Source organism: Staurois parvus, unplaced genomic scaffold, assembly GCF_062004578.1.
Source record: "Staurois parvus isolate SC_StPar_1 unplaced genomic scaffold, SC_StPar_1.0 ptg000048l, whole genome shotgun sequence".
Taxonomy (NCBI): domain Eukaryota; kingdom Metazoa; phylum Chordata; class Amphibia; order Anura; family Ranidae; genus Staurois; species Staurois parvus.
Genome location: NW_028317844.1, coordinates 22,592,321 through 22,606,899, shown reverse-complemented (window position 1 = coordinate 22,606,899; position 14,579 = coordinate 22,592,321). Strand labels below are relative to the sequence as shown.

The following is a 14,579-nucleotide window of genomic DNA, read 5'->3' as shown; positions in this document are numbered from 1 at the left end:
TTTCAAGGCAGCACCCATTCCCTCCAAATTTTGCTAGCAATAGTTAAGGCATTTAGGTTATCTGTTGTTCCCTCGGTACTCTTATATTACTGAGGCAGGCAGGTATGTGCAAAATTTTTATAATGGTGTACATTGTGTTTACTGTTTGTAGGTTGGATAATTTTATGCAGAGCATTCCTGTCAGCCCATGGTACATTATGGGTACTATACTAAACTACAGTACACCAATACACTCTTAATTAACAACATAAAGTCTCTAATACTTCATCCCTCCAGACCATTCTTCTTAAGTAATCTCAGGAAGTATAATCAATGCAGAAATTGTTTTAATTATCACATGTACTGTACATTTATTGACCATGAAAGATTCTCAGAAATGTATACTCCTGAGAAACTTGACCGAGACTTCTCTACACAATTGCTCTTAATAAAAAGAGATTCTATTGCACTCTTGTAAAATCTACAATTGGCTTTTGTTTTTTCCCCTTGTTCAAGGTAAAATATTTTGCTGCACACCATCTTCTGTACTCCTAATTACTCTGTAGGCAAACTGATGGGGTCTAAACTACCTCAGGACTTGTATCTTTGGGCACTTCATAATTACTGAAGTAAGCGCTATTGGCTTATAAACATCCAGGCTATCTGTGACTGACTGACTTTTTGGGGAAAGATATAATAGCAGATTTTAAGCAGGATGGGCCGATGGCCAACAGTAATGACAAATTAAAGTTCTTAGTGAAAACCCATGCGTATAGCTGCACGTGCCTTGACAACCTCCCCTGAGACTTCATCTGGACCTGCTGAATACCTTGTATTTGCAGTATTTTACTCCATCCCTCCTGCACAATGTTCTCATTGAAATATTCTTCAATTTTGACCCTATAAGCTTCTTTAATGTCTCTTTAGATTAGCCCTTGCAACATTATACTTCTCCTAGTTCCCATTCCTAAAAGTGCTATTATGCTCCCTAAGGAGATACCATTCTTCCTTAGCGTTCCGAGGTTTCTGATACGAAAAATCTTGATGTGCTTATCTTATGAAACTTTGTCTATACAGAACATTATATAGCTCAGTACTAAGTTTGTATACAGATTTAAATCTTGTTGCGCAGATTGTTCAAATTTTAAAGTGGTTGGTAAACCCTTACATATACCCGGCGAAGTAACAAGTCTCAGGAGATCTACAGAGATTAAACAAATAATCTTCTCTTCTCTACATCTGTTCAAAGTGCTACATTTTATAAAGCCTCTCAGTTCAAAAAAAGGAGGTCTGGTCCTAGAATTACTGCCCATGGACTAGGGGGGAGGGACTTGAATATGGCGCTCTACAGCGACATGAGCTAGGAGCTCCCATGCCCGCTAAGCAATGGTATTCACCTGAACCCTTTGTTTGCCTGTCTTGCCTCAGAGAGAGCTCGGGCTGGGGAGTCCAGTGTGGCTGGTGGAGCTGGGACTCATGCTGCGATGGGAGACCAAGAGGCTGCTGCCTGACGTAAGGAGGAGAAGGACCCGGTGGAGGAGTGGAGGGCTGGGTGGATCCACGTGACTGGGGCAGGGAACCTGGGAGCCTTGAGCCGGAGAGAGGAGGATGGAGCTCCGAGCCCTCCTTTCCTTTCATCACAGGTCCCCTGCATACACTCCTCAGCAATTTTAATACCTCTCCATAAAGATGTAGCGTGAGGAGCAGTGACAACTCCACACAGCACGGGAGAACTTTGCACAAAGCCGGCCATGAGATACAGAGAGGAGACCACCAAGCCTGGGAGCCCCCGACCACTAAAGGGGACCTTGTGAGACCCCTGAAGATAAGTTAACCGCTGATTGCCAGCCAGTGGATGCAGTACATAGGAGTGGGTGAGTTGCCGCTGGAGGCGGTAAATCCCTAAAGTTGAGTTCCTGTATGCTATTGTCGAGGTTGGGAGAAGCATGAATATAATAGTTTCCCTGGGGGTCTCACAGGTGGATGGGACAGATTAAATGGGACATTATTTAAGTAAGCTTATAAGAAGGTGGGGGCACCCAGGAAGGGTAAGGTGAAGAAGGGGAAAAAAAGGATATCAGAGAATTGTAACCCCCATACAGACCAGGATGGGGAAGACTTTACGCGAGACCAGTATTATGGATAAGGACCCAGGGATACTGGAAGCAAATTTTTACCTAGTACTGTAAATTACTGTGCATCCTCAGGAATATGAAGAGTAGATCTGTCAAGGGAGGAGGAGGAGCAAAAACTCAACCAAATCTAAATACAAGTACAATAAAGAAGTGCATGCCTTTGCATGAGAAAAGCCCAGAGGAACAAACTCTAGAAAGTCAGAGAAGTAAATTTGTAGCAGGGGTCAAACAAGACTGTCTTTTGAGGTATCTGATAGAAATCAGCTGAAAGAAATATCAAAGCTGGAGAGTGAAAGGGGGAAAAGAAAAATGTGGAGGAGCAAGAGGCAAGGTTACAAATGCCCACAAAATTGGAAATTGCAGATATGTTTGCAAAAGTAGAGAACTCCATAAAAAGTAAAATGGCGGTTTTACACCGTGAATTTGGATACGTCCTGACACGAGTAGAGGAAACTGATGGGGATTTGGAGAAACAAGCCCAAGTAATGAATAAACTAGAAGAGCAAGTGGAGGAATTGAAGAGAACAGACTGTTCTATAAGTTAGAAGATCAGGAAAACCGAGATAGGAGCAACTTAAGGATCAGAGGCTTACCAGAAATGTCTCAAGGAGAAGATCTATGGGACATTATGAGAAGATTGTTTAACCCAATAATGGGAAGAGGAGAGACTGAGCAACTATAAATAGTGCATAGGCTAAGGAGTTCCCAAAGAGTTACATCGGATACCCCAAGGGATGTGATAGTAAGGTTCCATTATTATGAAGATAAAGAAATTATTTGGAAGAAGCTACGTGGGATACCAGATATCAAATATGGAGAAACGAAGTTGCAAATTTTTGCAGACCTATCACAGGAGACGCTTGCCAGAAGAAGATCTTTGAAACTATTGCTAGATCAGATGAGGGACAAAAATGTCAGCTATACTTTGGGATTCCCAGCATGCTTGATTGGGTGGAAGGACGGGAAATTTTGGTGAAACTGAGATTCCCAGATTATTTAAGCGGCTTTTGCGAAAAATTAGGTTTATAGATGTTAGATATTGGTGGATGATCTGCAGGAGGGAAAGCAATTGTAAGGTTAGAAGAGAAATGGCAAAGTGTTTTGAAAACTAGGTAGACGGGGGCGGGGGGTTTTGGGGGAGATGGCTGTGGAAGGAAGGTGAGAGGGGGGATAGGTGGTGGCGGACCCAAGTATTGTGCTCCCCATCCCCCTACTTTTTTTTTTTTTTTTTTTCTGTCTCCTCTCTCCACTGCCTTACTCCTCCCATTTGCCCTGTAATATTTCAAGGATAAAATTCACCTCCTCCGAGGACAGGCTAAATGGGGCTCTTAGGTATGGGGAAAAAATGTTTCCTAGACAGGCTAGAGAGTGGAGAAAAAAGATGATCAGGTAAGTGAGTGATGAAGACTCACGGCGGGGAGTAGGGAGGCTAAACATGCCACCGAATTTCAGACCCAAGCATGAGAGACCGGGGCTTGAATGGGCATGTGTGTTCAGAGTCTTACCCAGAAGAAAGAATCAACTGTGACAGTATGTCACAACTGATTCAAGGATCAAATATAGGTCTTGGGGGTTTTCAAAAGGAGGGGATGGGTAAGAGGGAGGGATGAGGGGATGGTGGGAGAAAGTAGGAAGGGGGTGGGGAAGAAGGGTAAATGGGGAATGTCTTCTTGTTCTAAATGTTATTTACTTATATCCCCTAAGGGATACATAGAGGAGAACAGACAAAATGGGAGGAAGGAATATTGTTTATTTTATGACATATAATGTAAAAGGCCTGAACACTCCAACAAAAAGACACAAGGTTTTAAGGGAAATATAGCAACGATCTATTGAAGTACTGCAAGAGACATGTATATCCAAAGATTCAAATGGCAAGCTGTATTCTGAATATCTTCCAACTTGGTACTATGCGGATTCTCCAATGCGACAGACAAAGGGAGTGGCGATAGGATTTGGAAAAAATATAAAATTAACTTTTGGATGAAGGTTGGCAGATCCAGCAGGCCGTTATTTATTTTTGAGAGGAAACCTGCACGGAAGGGAGTGTACATTAGCAAATATCTATTTCCCCAATAGAAACACAACGGTATATTTTGAAGGAATATTGGGAAAACTTATAGACTTTAAAAGGGGTAGCCTGATTGTGGCAGAAGACTTAAATTTTTGATCCAGAGATGGATGCTTCACCGTGCACTCGGAGAGAGGGAAATTGGAGTCTAAAGAATGTTTTTTAAAAAAAAAAAAAAAAGTTGCATCAATGTCAGCTGATGGATGCTTGGAGGGTTAAGCACCCAAGGGAAAGAGTCTATACCACCTTCTCTGCGGCACATAGGATGTATTTAGCATTGGATTATATGTTGATTGAACATAGACTCTGAGTCTTTGAAAACTAACATAGATGTAATATCTTTATCGAACCATGATCCTGTCACAAGACTCGAAAACAGAAATAAGAGTAAAGCAGGAAATAGAACAATATTTTAAGTTAAACGACTCCGAGGAGGTTTCTGTCGCCACTGTACAGAAAGCACATAAGGTCTATATTAAGGGTATACTGATTGTGATAGGGGCAGAGAAAACGAGAGAACGGGCAAAAAAAAATCAGGGTATTAACGGAAGAACTATATCAGCTGGAACAATTACATAAAAAGAAAATAAATATAGATTTGGAACATGAGATAATATTAAAGAGAGGAGTTAAAGGATCTCATGGAACAAGAAACGAGGAAGATTTTTAATAGGGTCTCGAAGGAAAGACATTGGTGGGGTAATAAACTGGAAACATCTAATGAAGAAACTGAAGGATAAGAAAACGAATAATTTTATTGATAAAATTAAAAACGAAAAAAGATAAAATGGTTTATTCGGCCACTGATCTCGCTAACACATTTCAGAGATACTAAAGCAGAATATAAGAACCAGAAGGAATCGGAGGAAGAGAGAAGGGGGAAAAGACAGATATATCTAAACGAGGCCTAGATTGGATGAAGCTAGATTTTCAGATTGATTGTAGGTTATTATAAGAAGTTTAAAGAACATCTAGTCCCTAAACTATATATATATATATATATATATATATATATATATATATATATATATATATATATATATACACACACATACACAGTGGGGATCGAAAGTTTGGGCACCCCAGCTAAAAATTTGTATTAATGTGCATAAAGAAGCCAAGGAAAGATGGAAAAATCTCCAAAAGGCATCAAATTACAGATTAGACATTCTTATAATATGTCAACAAAAGTTAGATTTTATTTCCATCATTTACACTTTCAAAATAACAGAAAACAAAAAAATGGCGTCTGCAAAAGTTTGGGCATCCTGCAGAGTTAATATCTTGTACTGCCCCCTTTGGCAAGTATCACAGCTTGTAAACGCTTTTTGTAGCCAGCCAAGAGTCTTTCAATTCTTGTTTGAGGTATCTTTGCCCATTCTTCCTTACAAAAGTCTTCCAGTTCTTTGTGATTTCTGGGCTGTCTGTCACGCAGTGCTCTTTTAAGGTCTATCCATAGATTTTCAATTATGTTGAGGTCAGGAGATTGTGAAGGCCATGGCAAAACCTTCAGTTTACGCCTCTTGATGTAATCCCCCGTGGATTTCGAGGTGTGTTTAGGATCATTATCCATTTGTAGAAGCCATCCTCTCTTTAACTTCAGCTTTTTCACAGATGGCATCAAGTTACCATCCAAAATTTGCTGAAATTTTATTGAATCCATTTTTCCTTCTACTCGTGAGATGTTCCCTGTGCCACTGGCTGCAACACAACCCCAAAGCATGATTGATCCAACCCCATGCTTAACAGTTGGACAGAGGTTCTTTTCATTAAATTCTGTGCCCCTTCTTCTCCAAACGTACCTTTGCTCATTCCGGCCAAAAAGTTCAATTTTAACCTCATCGGTCCACAGAACTTGTTTCCAAAATGCATCAGGCTTGTCTATATGTTCATTTGCAAAGTTCAAACGATGATTTTTGTGGTGAGGACGTAGAAGAGGTTTTCTTCTGATGACTCTTCCATGAAGACCATATTTGTACAAGTATCTCTTTATAGTGGAATAGTGTACCACAACTCCAGTGTCTGCCAGATCTTTCTGGAGGGATCGTGCAGTCAAACGTGGGTTTTGAATTGTTTTTCTCACAATCCTGCGAGCTGTTCTGTCTGATATTTTTCTTGGTCTTCCAGATCTTGCTTTAACTTCCACTGTTCCTGATGACTGCCATTTCTTAATTACATTCCGAACAGAGGATATTGACATCTGAAAACGCTTTGCTATCTTCTTATAGCCTTCTCCAGCTTTGTGAGCGTCAACTATTTTCAGTTTCAGTTTTCTAGACAACTGCTTAGAAGAACCCATGGTGCTGATTGTTGGGGCAAGTTCAGATGAGTCTGGGCATTTAAAACCTTTGAGATTGACATCACCTGGTCTTCCCAGACGATGATTGAGAACAATCCATGACACTGGCAGGTCTCAGCTTGGCAAAGGGGGCAGTGCATGCTATAAATTCTGCAGGGTGCCCAAACTTGCAGACGCCATTTTTTTGTTTTCTGTTATTTTGAAAGTGTAAATGATGGAAATAAAATCTAACTTTTGTTGACATATTATAAGAATGTCTAATCTGTAATTTGATGCCTTTTGGAGATTTTTCCATCTTTTCTTGGCTTCTTTATGCACATTAATACAAATTTTTAGCTGGGGTGCCCAAACTTTCGATCCCCACTGTATTTGGACACCAGTGCCGGCTTATTTACTTTAGCCCCAGTCTGCAGAGGGACTGCCATTCTCTTTGCAGTGGTCTGACATGCCGTCTCCTGAGTCACAGGTAGGGCTCTGTAATTGGAGAGCCTTTGCAGTAGTCTGACACACTGTTCCCCCCTGACTCCCACACCGCTAAGAGGCTACTGCTTACACAGCGATAACAGTGGTACTTTCTGTTGCCTAGTTCTCAAGATTTTGTTGATTCTGTAAATAGGTATATAATAGTAATCTTTTTGTAACTATGTTTGTTATTATGCACCCTCAATTCAGAATGGTCTTTTTACACATAACTTTAGTTGGGCTTAAAATAGGACTTTACATTTTATTGTGATGGCAACCATTTCTTTTATCTGGCTAGGTATTTAAAAATACAAAATATTTGTATTCTTATACCATTTATCTGTATCTATCTTTCCCAGAAATGAGGACCGTGAAATTCTATTAGAATGTCAACAACATGGACCTAGTAGAAAAACATTTCTTGCCTTGGCATCAAAGATGAGTAAATATCCACATCAGGTACGTAAAGCGTACAGACATCTTGTGCTTGAATGTAGCGATAATGGCTATTCCAACAGACTCATTCATATAATCCTTTATCCATGGCTCTTGTAGTTGAATTGTGTAGACTACTGTTTAGATGTGATGACAACCATATATATTCGTTTCCACTGCCTTGTTTTTTTTGGGGGGGGGACCAAAATTATTTGCTTCCTACAACTGAATAAAAAATAACTTTGATGTTGTGATGACATCAGTCAGCATTATAAAGTGTTATAAAATCATAAATTGCTATAGAAAATGGAAAACAATTTTTTTTCTTTTTTTTTTTTTTTTACATTTGTAAAAAATTTAAATAGCAACTATGCAACACATGGACCTTCCTATCCAAGGCCCTTGAACTGTATTGGCAATTCTATAGAAGTTTTAGAAGGTTGTACAGTCACATTGCAAAATGTATAACCAACCAACTTTAGATTAGTTTTTAAAGAGTGTATGTAAACGTTTCTTTTCATGACATTGCTTGGTTAACCACTTGCATACTGGGCACCTTTACTCCCTTACTGTCCAGGCCAATTTTCAGCTTTCAGTGCTGTCGCACTTTGAATGACAATTGCGCTGTTATTTAACACTGTACCCAAACAAAATGTTTATCATTTTTTTGAGACACAGATTTCTTTTGGTGGTATTTAATCACCACTGGGTTTTTTACTTTTAGCTAAACAAGCTAAAAAAGGCTGAAAATTTTGAAACAAAGTTTTTTTTCTTTTCTGTTATAAATTTTTGTAAAGTAATTTTTCTCCTTCACTGATGTGCGCTAATGAGGCGGCACTGATGGATACTGACAGGCATTATTTATGGACATTGATAGGTGACACTGAGGAGGAGGCATTGACAGGCATCACTGATGGGCACTGAAATGCAACACTCATAAATGGCACTGACTGGCACTGATAGGTGGCACTGACTGGCAGCTCTGTTGGGCACTATGTGGCATTGATGAGCGCTGACAGGTGACAATGATGGGCACTGAAAGGCAGCACTGATGGAGCTGCACTGATTATCCCCTGAGAAATGCTGCTTACCGGCTCTCCTTTCCTAACGCGATGTCAGCATGTAGAAAGGAGAGGTGATAACCGGCATTTCCTAGTTACATGTGATCAGCTGTGATTGGACACAGCTAATCACATGATAGAGCCTGTGACATCGGCTTCTTACTGCGATCGGTGATCCGCTGTGTCCCAGGGACCCAGCGCACCACCAATAGCCGTGTGCTCCCAGGGGTGTGCATGCACAGCTAGAGTGTGAGAACGTCATATGATGTCCTACCAGAACGAGAGAGCCACCACCCGTCTGTCATTTCCTTATATGGTGGGCGGGAGGCAGTTTAAAAGCAAAAAATCTTTCAAGGGTTGATTCACCCTAATTTTGCCACAAACGTCCCTATCCATTACAGTGTCCTCAAAACATTAACATGCAATACTCTCATTTTGTAAAAGAATGCTTACGTATATACTCGAGTATAAGCCGAGTTTTTCAGCACATTTTTTGTGCTGAAAAACGCCCCCCTCGGCTTATACTCGAGTCAACGTCAAGGGGGGCGTGTACAGGGGTGGGCAGAGAGCTGCAGTCTCTTACCTGGCTCCCACGACGATCCATCCAGGAAGCGCTGCTCCTTCCGTCACTCCGGCCACTTCCTCACTCCTGCAGCTCGGCTCCGCCTCCTCACCGGTGATTGGCCGCCAGAACTGTAGCTCAGGAAAGGTACACAGACGGCCAATCACGGGCGAGGAGGCGGAGCCGAGCGGACCTGCGAAAATCGAGTGAGGGAAAAGCCGGTAAGTGTGCAGTGCAGAGGTGCTGCTGCAACCACATATGCTGGCTGCAGCAGGACCATACTGCAACAGGGGTCAGCAAGTGTCATTGGTGTCAGTGGGAGGAATAGTGCCGCATCATTGGTGTCACTGATACTAATGATGGGGCATTATTCCTCCTACTGACACCAACGATGGGGCACTATTCCTCCCACTGACACCAATGATGGGGCACTATTCCTCCCACTGACACCAATGATGGGGCACTATTCCTCCCACTGACACCAATGATGGGGCACTATTCCTCCCACTGATACCAATGATGGGGCTTATACTCGAGTCAATAGTTTTTCCCAGTTTTTTGTGGTAAAATTAGGTACCTCGGCTTATATTCGGGTCGGCTTATACTCGAGTATATACGGTACTTTATTATTCCATTGCCCTCCCCTTTGTCGTGCAGATGGCATTTGTGCCACTAGCTATTGTGGTACATGGGCTTATTATGGGTTTGGGGAAGTTGTGCGTTTCCATTTCTTCTTTCAGGCAAGACTCATCATTTTTAACATTTATTACAGGTGGAAGAAAGATTCCGACAGTTAATGAAGTTGTTCAAGAAGAGCAGAAATAGTATAAGCTGACATGTTTTATAACTACATGAATATGGATGTACATTTGTTTCTTGCGATTCTGTCAGTTGGAAGCAATTGTGGTGATGGACGACCTGCGCAAGTCTTTCTACTAGCTTCTGCTCTACAAAACCAGAAAGTCTACTCTACCAGGCTGTGAAAACGGCAACCACATTTTTTTTAAGAACTGGTATGGACTTACGGGGCAGCTGTATATGAGAGTGGTGTGACTTTTCTGAACAACATTTAGGTTCTGATTCCTGCTTCACCGTCTGCCCCTTTTGGGCCTCATATTAAAGGAGTAGGGAGGAGACTTGAACCAACACAACTTGGAAATAGTTTGGACCTGAATGTTCAGGCTGCTGAACATGGAGGAAGAGCGAAGCACAATTTTACCTATTGCCCCCACTCCCCCACCATATTGCAGTTTTCCCTTTAACTGCATTAGTTTCTACCAATGATATCTTTTCAAACTGTAACATATTGTGATTAGGCTCCTATTTTTTCAAATTAAGTTAATATTTATATGCAAAACTTTTTGTACCATTGCAAAATTCTTGTCTCGGTCTCTTGTGGTGCAAGCAGCCCTTCACCCTACTTCAGCTGAAGTGGAATAGTTAAGGTCTTTTATTGGGTCTGTTATTGTTTGGGTATTGTAAGTGCTGTACTTGAGACTTGATTTTCAGTTTTTTATCCTGTGTCCTTTAACAGCAGTGGTGATTCTTAAAATACCTGAATACAAAATTAAATGGTATATTAATAATATAATTTTATCTTTTTCCACTTTTAAGCAGAGCTAAAAGCAAGTTACAAAAATCCATCTAGGAGTGCAGAAATACTGGCAACCTAAGTGATCTGGTCCTATTAGTTGCTGTCTTCACTGCCTGTTTGCTGTAGCTCTCCGTGAGCCAGAGCTACTGACGGCTGCCTCTGGTTTATCAACTAATCCGTACCTCTGCCTCACTTGCAGTTTGGCTAGGTAGCAGTGAAGACAGCAGAGGCGGGGACATGGATGATGGCTGCACAAGCTGACAGTATGGGTTTTTTTCCTGCACCTTAGTGAGGATTTTTGTAATATTTGACATCAAGCCCAGTTTGTAATGTTTCAGCTCACTGAAGATCTTGTATAAATAAGTAACACATGTTCCTGATAGCATTGAAGCTTGGGAAATCATTACTTCTGTAGGGTCATTTTGCTCCTTTTCTACATTACAGTTGTATATCAAATATACTGTACGTTGATTGCAATCTGTCTCAAAAGCTTTCGCAGTCTGGAAATTATATAGATATATGCCATTCATGAACAATCTGTTACTGAAAAACAGCAGCTTGTGTCTTTTAGAACTGCATTTAAAATTTCTGTGTATTTTGAAATATTTAGCCAGAACTTGATCCCATTAACTGGGTCCAAAGTAATATGGCTGTTGGGGTTGTTCAAACTCCAGTGTCTAACACATTTTCAGTTTCTGTAACTCTTATTTGAGCACTAACATTGCTGCTGCTAGAAACTCTGCAAGACTGGCTTTCCTTCTGTGTATATTACTGGTAGGAAACAACGCAATAACAAAACATATTCAGTTCAGGAAACCAGCAATAAACAATGCCCCTTTTAGTTCTTGGCAAATTTAATAGTTTGTTGAATTTTGATCTTCACAAACTTTAGCACCATTAACCTGCCTTGGATTTGGTGCAACAGGAAGAGTTTAAAGTTGAAGTAAAGGCTACATATAAATATGCATAAAACCACGGCTTCCCCCTTTCTCCTAACTATTCTGTATAGTGCTGGTAAAAAAGATCTGTGTAAATACACTATTTCAATCCAGTCTGTGATACGGAAGCTCCAGCTCCCCTGTCTAATAGAGTGGCTGGTGCAAGGGAGAGGAGGGGGAGCCAAACACATATGGACAATTTAAACCAGTAGATGACATCACGGCTCCCAGAAATCGACCCCATTGTCGGGTGCTCCATGACACAGGGAAGCTAGAGCTTCTGCATCATGTGATCAGAGCAGATTGAAATGAGGTATTTACACAGTTATTTTTTACCAGCACTATACAACATAGGTAGGAGGAGAGGGAAGCAGTGGTTTTAGGCATGCTTATGTGTAGCCTTTATTTCCACTTTAATGTGTGCTGCTGTCACATTCTCAATATCATATCATTAAATAATAAAGTGGAAGGATTAACATGCAATGAAAAGTATGCCTTTTGACTCTTCAACATCAAAGCTGAAACATCTGTGTTGGGTGGACTGACCTTTCTCCAACTTGCTTTAGCTCTTTGGTGGCTTTGCTGTTCTGCAAGTGCATCTTACCATGTCCATTTTCATTAGGTAAGGAAGTGTTTTTAGGAGCTATCATGAAAGGGTTTATTGTCTGTCTGCTTTACTCTTTGCATTTGTTGTGCTCTACGTTTTAGGTGCATTACTATTCTCGTCTGTGAAAGATCAATTTTTCTAAAAATTGCACCAAGGATGCAGCTGGCGCAATTTTTTTTGTTTTTAACACAGCACACCAAAGCTGTCCATCCAGCTGTCAAGGACCATTTTGAATAGATACATTTGTTTTGCTTGGTAACCAAAAATATTAGCTACCAGTACATGGATCTTCACATCCTAAATCTAACAATTGCTTGTGGTTATGGGGAGGTAACATTAGTAAGCTTTGCGAGTGCTTGTTATGTTTTGGAAGTTTTCACCAGCATAGAATTAAAATGTTGGTGTTCATTTAGAGGCAGGATATTCATGAAATTACAATAGGCAGATTCCTTATTCCCTGTTTGATTACCACTTTTTAAATAGAGCTTTCATTGTTAATGAAAAGTAAAGTTTTGTCGAAGCTTCAGATGATAGCAGTTTTTTGATTGCTAGGCTGCATACTGGTTTCAAGTGACTTTACAGGCAATGACGCCGAGTAGGTTCAGCTTCAATACTGCAGAACTAATTTGCAGCCCAGTTGTATGTAAATATCAGCTTCATCTAAGGTATATCTCATGGGTGTTCTCATGGCAGATTCCATTTGAATTTAAAAAGTGCTGCAATGAAGCTATGAGTGCATCGTTGGCTTTATCTGTGTGGGTTTTTTTACTTGCTTTTTTTGCTGACATGCGTAACTCATCTTAATGCTGACTCCCCGAATTATTTGTATTGCATACTTACGTTGATGGATTGGCCAAGGTTGAGAAGAAGGATGGTGACCTTACAATCTCCACCTCGTCCAGTAAAAAGATGCCTTGTATTAAAAAAAAACAAGACATTCTATGAATGGTGGGGATTCCACAAATGAGCAGAGTCAAAGCTACTTTAACAGGACCCAGTAGATTGCAGTTATCACCATAATAGCACCAACCCACTACAGTGTTTTTCAACTTCCCCAGTGTCCTATCAGGTGTGAGTTGTGTATACTTACATTGTGCCATGCTGGACCAGTGTAAGTATGCAATCATTCCTGGAGTTTACCTTTGAGACACTCAGATTTTGTGTGCATCTTAAAATAGTACTCAAATATTTGGGTACTATTTCACAAGTATAAAAGACAGCTTTTAGGGCTTTTGCTTCTGTAGGTAATGTAAATTAAAGATCTGTTAAACTTATTGGTTAATTGCACAAAAACAAAATTTTATGTACCTAAAGAACTGAGTTGTGCATTTGCAGTTTTCCTGTTTTGTATATTATATGTTCATTAAAGCTTGGTGATAAAAAAAAATCATTGCCTTTTTAAAATGCAGCAATGTAAAATATGAGGTATGCTCTGATACTTTGTATAATAATTCTGTTGCTCACTTCTTCCCTCCTACAGTCCTGAAAAAAGTGTTTTAATTTGAATATAAATGTGAATTTCAATTGTAGAGTTCATTTGATATTGTAAATCCATGTACAGACTTGCAGTTAATGTTCCCTGTAAACATTTTTGTATGTATATACGAATAGTATTACTTTTTTTGTTTTGTTTTGTTCTTTTTAAAAGTTGTAAAGATAAAGGCATTTATTTTCTATAAACCTGTTTGCATACATTAGAAGAATGTCAAAAAATATATCAAAAGTTTTGATGCATTTATGTGACTTGCTGATTATTTAGAATTTCTTAATTGGAAATTGCAGGATTCATTATACTAGAACCTTTGGATTTGATGCCACCTTCATTAGATTTGACACTGGTAAAGTGGGAAAGCTCAAAGGACAGCCCAGTATAACTCCTTTCACTTCCAGACCAAACCAAACATTGTTTACTGGTGTATCTAGGAGATAGACGTCTTTTCTTTGCATTGAGAGAAGCAAACCACTTTTTTTTTTCACTTATAAATTATTTTCCTGCGGGCAAGATTCTTAGATGTTTGAACAAAAGCAAAAAGGGCGCACTCTCATCGTGCATTACCGTGGTACACCACGTGTTTGTTGTGAAATCAAATAGATATATACTCACAAACCAAAGGAAAATACAAGCGGAATAGGTGGTCCGCAATGGCAGTCTAATACCATGCTGTGCCCTAATTAGGGATAAGCTGACGCATTTCGGGAGATGAACCCCCTTCAGAGCTGAAGAAGGGGGTTTGTCTCCCGAAACGCGTCAGTTTATTCCTAATTAGGGTACAGCAGGGTATTTGACTGCCATTGCGGACCACCTATTCTGCTTTATTGTCCTTTGGTTTGTGAGTATATATCTATTTGACTTCACTATAAACATGTGGTGTACCACTTTAATGCACGATGAGAGTGCGCCCTTTTTGCTTTTGTTCATCAAATATCCAGATTTCC

The 14,579-nt window shown here is 40.2% G+C and overlaps 1 protein-coding gene across 2 annotated transcripts in view; it reads left to right on the top strand.

Moving 5' to 3' along the window:
* CASP8AP2 (caspase 8 associated protein 2) overlaps nucleotides 1-13,877 on the top strand; it is a 65,603-nt gene extending 51,726 nt beyond the window's left edge. For both annotated transcript variants that reach the window (XM_089665389.1, XM_089665388.1), the window contains exons 9-10: nucleotides 7,306-7,405; nucleotides 9,777-13,877. In XM_089665389.1, coding sequence (XP_089521515.1) covers nucleotides 7,306-7,405; nucleotides 9,777-9,839 — 163 coding nt within the window. In that variant the 3' untranslated portion in view covers nucleotides 9,840-13,877. The remainder of the gene's footprint in view (nucleotides 1-7,305; nucleotides 7,406-9,776) is intronic.
* The last annotated feature ends 702 nt before the right edge of the window (nucleotides 13,878-14,579 follow it).